The sequence below is a fragment of the Lycium barbarum genome, chromosome 5 (assembly GCF_019175385.1).
Source record: "Lycium barbarum isolate Lr01 chromosome 5, ASM1917538v2, whole genome shotgun sequence".
Taxonomy (NCBI): domain Eukaryota; kingdom Viridiplantae; phylum Streptophyta; class Magnoliopsida; order Solanales; family Solanaceae; genus Lycium; species Lycium barbarum.
This window is the reverse complement of record NC_083341.1, coordinates 132,440,977-132,451,534: the sequence shown is the minus strand read 5'-3', so window position 1 is coordinate 132,451,534 and position 10,558 is coordinate 132,440,977. Positions and strand designations below refer to the sequence as shown.

At 33.0% G+C, this 10,558-nt stretch overlaps 1 protein-coding gene across 1 annotated transcript; it reads left to right on the top strand.

Moving 5' to 3' along the window:
* Positions 1 to 3,982: 3,982 nt before the first annotated feature.
* LOC132641609 (putative late blight resistance protein homolog R1A-10) lies at positions 3,983 to 10,485 on the top strand. The gene is made up of 3 exons (XM_060358653.1): positions 3,983 to 6,550; positions 7,010 to 7,084; positions 10,168 to 10,485. Exons 1-2 carry the CDS (start codon positions 4,005 to 4,007, stop codon positions 7,050 to 7,052), a joined length of 2,589 nt encoding a protein of 862 aa, XP_060214636.1. The 5' UTR covers positions 3,983 to 4,004; the 3' UTR covers positions 7,053 to 7,084; positions 10,168 to 10,485.
* Positions 10,486 to 10,558: the final 73 nt, after the last annotated feature.

Genomic DNA, 10,558 nt, shown 5'->3' with positions numbered 1-10,558 from the left:
TAATTTTTGCTTAAACATTATTTTTATATATATTTTTTGTACCAAAAATTTACCATTTAATAAACCATAAAGTTGCCCAATAATGAATCAGGCGAATGAGTATAGATACGCTTAATTTCCTAAGATTGCCACTTACTGCATATTCAATGCCTTAGATTTGCTTGTTCATCTTCCTCTATATCTATTCAATGTTTTGGTTTCTTTTAAACTTCCTTAGAATTGTTTTTCAACTTCGTATACCCATTCAACGTTTTGGTGGTCTTTTCAACTACTAACTCTAAGCTTTTGAAGTCTTATAAATTGCCAAACTATTAACCATTACAGATTCATTGATGTTCTCTTTTGGGAGTACTACATTCTCCATGAGTCTCTTCCTCCTCCCTTCACTAATATTTTTTGTTATATAAATAATCACAGCTAAACTAGACCGAATACATGGTTAGATGTTACAACTTACCATTTTACACTTTTTAATGAACTTTAATTGTTGGTCCTTTTACCTTCTGCCGTTAAACACATTCATTAACAACCTTCCAATATACAGTTTGTCTATCTATAAATTGGACTAGAAAATGTCAGTCCACTACTTTGTGTTTCATCCTCGTCTTTTGTTTCTTACCTAATTTTTTATTTATTGGTTCTTTCTTATTCTCATTAATATATTGCTTTGTTTAGCTTTTTCATTTTGTATGATATGATGACAAGTACCTCTAAGTGCTAGGAGAAAACTTATACCTCTTTTCATGTTGATTGGCTTGATGTTACAAAGGTCTTCTCTTTAACTTTTTCATTCTTTATTTCAATTTTGTAAAATTTCTTTTAAGTTTGCGCTTCTGATAAATCAATAGACAGTATTGTTGGATGGAGTTCCGTATTTGCATTCTTCAATTATTCATGTATATACATTTTAATCATTTGCTTATATTTTATCATTTCAAGTATGTTATCTAACCCTTTAAGCATAATAAAATATCAATTTTAGCATATCAAATAGTATTAGTATTATTGTTTCAAGCAGAAGTTCCATGAACATTTCACTTGAATGTTGTTTGAAGATTTCAGCATAAGTAAAAAAGAATTTCAATCTTATCAGCCACCCTAAATATTTTAAGAATAAAACTGTTAGTAACTTGATATACTCATAAGCATGTTCTAATGATATTTACATTAGTTAAAATGTTTGTACAGATTGATAAGGGATACACATGCAATGCATGAGAACTAGTAATATTAAAATGCTCAAAATGTCCTTCAATTTTGTTAGCTATAAAATCATTAATGACCTATAACATATAAGGAAGAATAGTATTGTAAAAGGGGTTAGAATTGACGCCAATAATTGATTTAAGTGATAATGACAAGCACATACATTAGAAGGGTTTTATTTGGTTTAGCTCTATATATGAAAAAATGATACTATAAGTACAGAAATTGTGTTCTAATTGATTAAACTAGTCAATTCTCTTGGAATGGTAACTTTTTTCTCACCCCAACCAAGTAGTAGTCTGGAAAAAATAGGTGCAGCAGTGTAAACTGCTATTCCCTCCGTCCCATAATAAATGTCATTTTAATAAAAAATACGTATATTAAAAAATCAACAATGCAATGTGAAGTTCATCAAATTACCCTATATATCGCTTTTCATGTTGATTGGCTTGATGTCACAAAGGTCTTCTCTTTAACTTTCATTCTTTATTTCAATTTTGTAAAATTTCTTTTAAGTTTGCATTTCTGATAAATCAATAGAACAAGTATTGTTGGATGGAGTTCCGTATTTGCATTCTTCAATTATTCATGTATATACATTTTAATCATTTGCTTATATTCTATCAGTTCAAGTATGCTATCTAACCCATTAGGCATAATAAAATATCAATTTTAGCATATCAAATTGTATTAGTATTATTGTTTCAAGCAGAAGTTTCATGAACTTTTCACTTGAATGTTGTTTGAAGAGCATTTTAATAGTACTAGTTCTGAGCACGTGCATTGCATGTGTATTCCTTATCAATTTATACAAACATTTTAACTAATGTAAATATTATTAGAACATGCTTATGAGTATATCAAGTTACTAACAGTTTTATTCTTAAAATATTTAGTATGGCTGATAAGATTTAAAAAAAAATTACTTATGCTGAAATCATATTAAATATTTTAAAAAATTATATTAGTGTTTGCTATGAATACAAAGTCTGCACTTTTTTTTGACATTGTTTGTTTTTTTAATATGGGATTCACTTTTTTTTTTATATTGCTTGATTTTGTCAATATGAGATACTATGTTCAAAACACGATTAATATAATATTGTAGTTTGTGCTCCGTATCTAAAACTTTATTATATTAGTATTTGCTACGAATACAAAGTCTGCACTCTTTTTTTTGACATTGTTTGTTTTTTTAATATGGGATTCACTTTTTTTTTATATTGCTTGATTTTGTTAATATGGAGTCCACCTTTTTTTTCCCGTGAGTTTGGAGATGGTGGGTTCCACTTTATTTATTTATTTTTTTAAAATATTGGTTGGTTTTTTTTTTTTTTAAATATTGGTTGGTGTTTAATATGGGGACCACACTTTTTTTTTTTTAAATGCTTAATTGGTTGGTGTTTTTTTGAATTTTTTAATATTGGTTGGTGTTTAATATGAGGACCACACTTTTTTTTTAAAGTATTTTAAGTATGTTGCTGTACAATAATTTCATTTGCTCCCACTAATGGGTTGATACACATGTGGCAATAAATCCATCATTATTGATTTAATTGTTTGATTTTCTAAGCACTTTTGTATTTTAAGTATGTTGCTGTACAATAATTTCATTTGCTCCCTCTAATGGGTTGATACGCATGTGACAATGAATCCATCAGGCTATATGGGCCCACAATTATTTTTTTTCAAAAATTGGAAAACAGATATATATATATATATATATATAAGTATTTTAAGTATGTTGCTGTACAATAATTTCATTTGCTCCCACTAATGGGTTGATACGCATGTGACAATAAATCCATCATTATTGATTTAATTGTTTGATTTTCTAAGCATTTTTGTATTTTAAGTATGTTGCTGTACAATAATTTCATTTGCTCCCTCTAATGGGTTGATACGCATGTGGCAATGAATACATCATTATTGATTTAATTGTTTGATTTTCTAAGCACTTTTTTTTTAACATTGTTTGTTTTTTTAATATGGGATTCACTTTTTTTTTTTTTTTTAATATTGCTTGATTTTGTTAATATGGGATCCACTTTTTTTTTCTCGTGAGTTTGGATGTGGTGGGTTCCACTTTTTTTTTTTTTTTTATTACTGGTTGGTGTTTAATATGGGGCCCACAATTTTAAAAAAAAATATTAGTAGTTATTTTTAAATATTAGTAGTTGTTTAAAATATGTGGGCTCACAAATTTTTTTTGGGCCCACAAACGGACGACGAAAAAGTTTGGTGCCTGACGACGAAAATGGCCCCAACTCGTGCTTCTAATAAGTACTAATATGTGTGTGTGAAAAAAATGATACTATAAGTACAATAATTGTGTTCTAATTGATTAAACTAGTCAATTATGACTAATTGATTAAACTAGTCAATAATTGTCTCCCAATTAAACTACTATAAAATAGAAAAGAACTACCCCATTGAATTGAACATTATTAAGGTTTGGATCTCATATCTATATTACTATTAATTAAGTGAAACAATTTGATTTTCTTGTTTTATAATGTAATGTAAAGTAGACTGGATTGTGGTCTCATTTGTTCTGGAGATCCATCACTCTTTTAATTAAATGAATGATAAAGATGACTACACCAAGTCTTTGTCACCCATTTAAAAAAAGGTGGAGATAAAAAAAAGTAAAACCATTTGGATAGACAAAACCTCTAGCCTAATAGTAATAACTAAGCTACTGAAGCAGGGCTCTATCTTTAAGTTATTCCAACAAACTGCAATAATCATTAACTCATATTATCCCAAAAAAAAATTAGCCCCTCAGACTCAGAGAAATGGCTTATGCTGCTCTTTCTTCACTTATGCATACGTTGCAGCAACTCCTGCAGTCTAAATCACCTTTAATTTGTGGACGCTCTATACAACATGTTGAATCTGCTTATCAAAGTTTATATGCTCTGCAAGTTTTTCTTGAGGATACTACAATGGAAGCCAAAGATATTGAAACTCTCAAGGTTATAGAAAAGAGGATCAGAGATGTAGTCTACAAAGCAGAAGATAGAGTTGATTCAAGCCTTAGAAGCGCTATTCTAGCGGATAATGGAGATAACCGAGAAAGGGCCTGTAGATCCTTTTTTGAAGAATTGCTAGAAGTGGAAAAAGAAGTTGATTCTCTCAAGAAAGAGGTGATGCTGATCAAGTTTAACAAGCTTGGATTCAAGTCAACAGAAGCAACTATTACTTCTTCATCATCAAGAAGGTATGCAACTGATGACAGTACTATTGTTGGGATGGAGGATGACTTCAATACCATAGTAGATCGCCTCACCGCCCAAACAGATGAGTTAATTGTCATACCAATTGTCGGTATGGGAGGTATAGGTAAGTCAACTCTCGCTAGAAAAGTTTATGATGATCTATCTATTCGTTCCCGATTTGATAAACGTGCATGGGTCACTGTCTCTGAAAACTACAATGAGAGACAAATGCTTCTTGAAGTTGTCTCCTCAATTACTGGAAGCAATCAAGAAATGAGCAACGATCAACTGATGGAGATTGTGTTTAGAGGTCTGAAGCGCAGGAGATTTCTAATTGTCATAGATGATATTTGGAGTACTGAGGCTTGGGACCAAATGCAAAGAGTATTTCCAAATGATGACAATAAAAGACGAATTCTATTAACCACTCGGCTAAAAAATGTTGCTGATTGTGCCAGCTGCCCTGATTCTCCTCCTCATGGTATGTCTTTTCTAAATTTCGGAGATAGTTGGATTCTATTTACTGAAAGACTTTTCGGAAAAGATCCCTATCCTCCGCAACTAGAAGAAATTGGGAAGCATATCGTAAAGCAATGCGGAGGATTACCTCTATCAATTATTGTCGTTGTTGGACTTCTTGGAAAGATGGAACCGACCCATGATAATTGGAAGAAGCTTGAGGAAAATTTGAACTCATTCTTTGGTACGGTTTCTGAACAATGTCAAGCAATTCTTTCTTTGAGCTACAGTTACTTGCCCCAACATTTGAAGGCTTGTTTTCTGTATGTTGGAGGTTTTCCTGAAGATATGGAGATTTATGTTTGGAAGTTGACTAGGCTATGGATTGCTGAGCAGTTTATAAAGGCAAGATGCGATAAAAGGTTAGAAATAATAGCAGAGGAGTATCTAGAAGAGTTAATTGATAGAAGTCTAATTTTGGCTGGTAAACGGAAGGCTAATGGAAGAATGAAAACTTGCAAAATTCACGATCTTCTTCGGCAGCTGTGCATAAGAGAAGCTCAAATTGAAAATTTTGTACATGTCAAGAATGAGAATGTCCCTATTTTCTCAGAAGGAATAAATAATGAACGGAGAGTGATTGTGCCGCTTGATTGTTATAGGCATGGGAGTGGTATTATCAGTACAATCCGCAGCTTGGTTTTTACGAGCATTAATCATTTTTATATTTATGAGCGTCCTTGTTCCATTATCTCACATTTTGAGCTGCTTAAGGTGTTGGATGTATCTTCAATTAAGTACGATTTCTCTGGTGTAATACCTCAACTTGTACATTTGAGATATGTTGCTGCAAAAATAGCCAAAGCTCCTTCACTAGCCAAATTGTGGAATTTACAGACCATAATTCTTCGTAGTTTTAGCAGATACTTGCAGCTCCCACTAGAGATCTGGACAAAGACAGAGATAAGACATCTCATTATTGCAGGGTTTATACCCAATCCTCTTGAGGCAGAAAGTCATGGAGAACAACCTTTGTTTCTCAATAATTTGCAAGTACTTGTTGTCAAGTCCTCTCATTTTTTGGCAGAAATACTAAGAAGAACTCCCAATCTAATTAAGCTAAAGATTATGTCTTTGAAACCCGTTGACTGGCCTGCTATTCTTGATTCTATCATTCTATTACAACAGATGGAGAAACTAACTATAGAAGCACTACTAGGCTTTGACCCGATGATTCTCTCCCGGGATTTTTTCCTGCCTAATCTCAAGCAATTGACATTTATTTTTACTTGTTTGGCATGGGAAGATATGGGTGTGCTGGCTAATTTACCCAATCTTGAGGTTCTCAAAACAAATCATGCATTCAGGGGAACAGACTGGAGACTAGATGAAGATGTTGTGTTTCAAAAATTAAAATATCTACGAATGAAGTCCGGAGATCTGGAAAGGTGGGAAGCAGCTAGTGATAATTTTCCGATGCTTGAGCAACTAATCCTGATTGAGCTCCTTAAACTGGAGGAGATTCCTCAGAGTATTGGAGAAATAATGACACTAAAATTAATCCACATAGAAAATTGCAGCTCTGGAGCCGCCAGTAGTGCAAAGAAAATTCAACAAGAGCAAGAAAGCGATGGAAATGATGAGCTTCAATTTCAAATTTTTAGGTATGTTAACATTCCATCTTTGATTATTAGTCAAGTCTTAATTAATATGTTCATGTCCTGTTTTCTTTTTTCTTTCGTTTCTTGTTTCCACCTGCTAAAAGGGCTTGTAAAGTTGACCTATAATAAATTTCAAAAGAACAGTTTTGCAAAAAAAAAAAAAAAAAAAGAGTTTGAAATAATTGTAAAGAACATATTTAAGTGATAATGTGCAAGACAACATAACGTTAAAAGGGTTTTAATTTATATTTTTGGTTTATGAAAAAAGAATGATTATGTAGGAAAAGTAATTGTATTCTAATTGATTAAAATAGTACTGTAGTACTAGAATTTATTTTTTTCCATTCGCACACTCTCCTCTAATTTTTCCCGAACAAGTTGATTATTGTTAGTTGTTAATTTATGTAATAATGACCTGTAGTAATAAATGTCAAAGAATTGTATTGTCAAATGTCAAATTAGGCGTTGGCCCTATAAGGAGGAGGAGGATTACTCAAGCTTGTAAGGAGCCCAGAGTTCTCGTTCGTCACCGATGAGGTATATTCGCTTCATCAAAACGTTGGATTTAGTTGTAAAACAATGTATTAAGTGATAATGAGCAAGCACAACATATCATTAAATTTTTCACATGATTTTTATACAGGGGTGATTTTTTAGCTCAGTGAAAGTTGAAAAATCTACTAGTGTTGGTGGTGTTAAAACCCTGAGTAAATGAGACGTTATGGAGAGTTTATGCATGTATTTTCCCCCTTGATAGTCAATTGACTCAGATATGTGTTCAAGCATATAGTACCTACATCCTAGAATGTTTGAATATTTTAATAAGTGATTTGTTCGAGTGCATTGCCTTCAGAGAATTGCTAGAATTTTATGTTATTTGAAAACTTGAAACCCAAAGCATTTTCCCCCAAAATGTGCACTTTTGGCTCAACAATTTCAGTGGTGTGTTTTTGTTCCTAAGAGAATATCATAAATATGCAAAACATATTTGTGGAATGCGACATAAAGATAAAGCATAGTGGAAAGAATAAACAAAAGCCGTTATTATACAAGCCAAATGCGATTTATAAGTCATATGAGACTTATGGCTTGTATTATTTAACGGCTTCAACCTATTCTTTCCTTTTCCGTTATGGTTTACCCTTACGTTGCATTCTACAAATGCATTGGGAATATTTTTGGTGTTTGCATAAAAATAATTCACCACTAGAATTGTTGAGCCAAAAATTGCACATTTTGGCAAATATTTGTTTTTTCATTTATCTGTAATTTGATTTGGAATTTGTTTTTAATACAGAACGAAAACTATCGCGCATTAGTTTGAATTATTATGACTTGAAATAATGTGGAAGCCTCCAATTGCTGTTGTGAGAGTCACAGTTTTGCATTCCATCCTAATGACAAACTGCTAGTGTGGAGAGAAAAATAAAACATATTAAACCTTCAATTAGCTGAAACGCACTTTTCTTCCTTGTGCTTGCGACTCTTTCAAAATTATCAACTGTTAAACTATTTAATGGACAATGTAATGTTAAATATGTATTGTTGCTCAATATTTGAGAGTAATATAGACCAAAATAAGTGTTATAATTGAAGGGACCAAAAGAGACACGTGTTCTATTAATTGAGGATTAAATGTGCTTAATCAGATAACATAAGAACCAAAACAAGAATTACTAATAATTGAGAGACCAGAAGTGTTATATCCCAACTTCTTCTTCTTCTTTTTTTTGTTTTTTTGTTTTTTGTGACAAACAAATAGTGCATCAAAAATTTCAGAGGTTGGAAAAGAGCTATAAAAGAACGAGTAACACAACTTTACATACACCAAACATTCAAATCAAGTATCTTCATTGTATCAAAGTCATGAAATATGAAAGCAAGCTATAATGAAATACCAACTCGAGCAGTTACATTGGAAGAAAGCCATGAAGAATATTCCAAAAACTTTCATCTTTTTGTTTGATTAAGCAGTGGTTACTTTGAAATTAGTATTATGATTCTTATTTGCACTTTGTGCTATTATGCTGCTTCTACTCTTTTGAGTTCCAACAAAAGTATAAATAAATGTTGGTCATGCTTGTTTTGTAAGTTGTCCAACGTGAAGGGCGAGCTCTGTATCGATTTTCAGGGAAATGTCAAGTGCTTTCACATAATGTGTTAGGGCATCGCTGCAAACATTCAAAAACATATTCTATAAGTATCATAACAAAAGAAAGATTCTTTTATCAAAATATAATTACTGGATGAAACAAGTATTAAGCTTTCTCCAGTATGAAATCCAGAAACAAACTACACCTCAGTTCCGAACGAGTTGAGGTCGGCTATATGAATCCTCATCGACCATGTTTCCCATTTTAACACTAGAATGAAATCCACTCCTTGAAAAAGACATACAACAGCCTAGTATTCCAATAGAAGAGTAGAATTTAATCTGAGGAAATTATGGTACCTCACGATGAATCATGTGCTTATAAGTGAAGATTTTGTTAATCGAATAAATAATCGAGAGATCCATAACCTAATTCCCTTAACTATTCTAGCAATCCATGTAAGTTCTCTGTTTATCAATTTTGCCTATCAAAAGAACGATACACAACATAGATTATCTACTGCAATATTTTTTGTCTGATGTGCGCAAGTAAACCGCCAATCTTATTATATGAAATATCTTTTGAAATAGCATGGATGAAACGCATACCTAGAAACGCAGGTAACACCGTTTTGTCCAATTGTGTGCACTGTTTCAAGGGTAACATTTCCTGAAGCCTGCCACCATTATAGCCAAAAAATCATGTCATTGGAAGATATAATTGACGAATAAACGGGAAAACCAAGCACTACTTTCTTGTGAATTAGGAGTTACCAAGCTTCCATGCTAGACATGAATCCTATGTTATGATTCTATATATGTTTCCATAACCTTCTTCCAAAAGTTAGAAGTTCATGATTCTTGAAAGCTTATGATTTTAATGCTATTATGATATTATTGAGCTTATTTCATGATTATCTCAATTTTATTCATTATTGTTGATCTCACTTTATAATAATAGTTCCTTCAAGGTGGGATAAATGATGATGATTGATCCATAATATAATCGGAGGCTACCGACCTTACGTCACTCCGATATAGTTGTGGCTTTTGATTGGGCTCTCATGCATGCTTTATATATATGTATGTATTTTCTCACACCGCACCGCGCTATAGTCGGCCGGGCATGACACGTAGATGTGCATACCACTGCAATGGGCATGTTATGATATTGCCCCGGGCGCGGGAGGTCCGGACGGGGGCTAATGATGATAACACCGAGCCTTAATGGCCGGGCATGATGCTATTTATATATGACATCGAGCCTTAATGGCCGGGCATGATGCTATATATATATGACACCGAGCCTTAATGGCCGAGCATGGTAGTATATATATGTATAAAAATATTTTTTTTAAAAGGCTAAGCATGCATGACACCGCCTTATGAGGCATCCAGATGTACAGGTTATCTCTCATATTCCATGTTACCTTTCATATCTATATTATGTTGTTATTCATGTCTTACATACTCAGTACATTATTCGTACTGACGTCCCTTCTTGTGGATGCTGCGCTCATGCCCGCAGGTAGGCAGGGAGACGGATCAGACCCGTAGGTGTTCTATCAGCGAATTCTCAGAAGCACTCCACTTGCTTCGGAGCTGCAGTCTATTTGGTATTGTCCTTATGATCATTTGTATTCTATGTAGAGGCTCGTAGACGTGTGTGTACAGTTAGATGTTTTATAGCTCCACCGGTTCATGTTGTTGTATAATATATTGGTGGCCTCGTTGGCCTTATTTTGAGCTCTTGATACTTTACTGTTAGCCTTGCCGGCTTTATGATATACGTTATGTTGTGGCGACCTTGTCGGTCCGCATATGAACATATGTGCTGAATGATAGGATATTTCTATGTTGGGCCTTTTCTGCGTGCAGGTGTTCTTTGAGTTATGGTTTATAATGTTCAAAGTAACGGA

Excerpts from the sequence above, each read along its gene's own strand:
- LOC132641609 (XM_060358653.1), top strand. The coding sequence starts at position 4,005 with ATGGCTTATGCTGCTCTTTCTTCACTTATGCATACGTTGCAGCAACTC. Across the intron at positions 6,551-7,009 it reads CTTCAATTTCAAATTTTTAG|GCGTTGGCCCTATAAGGAGG; the intron begins GTATGTTAACAT and ends ATGTCAAATTAG.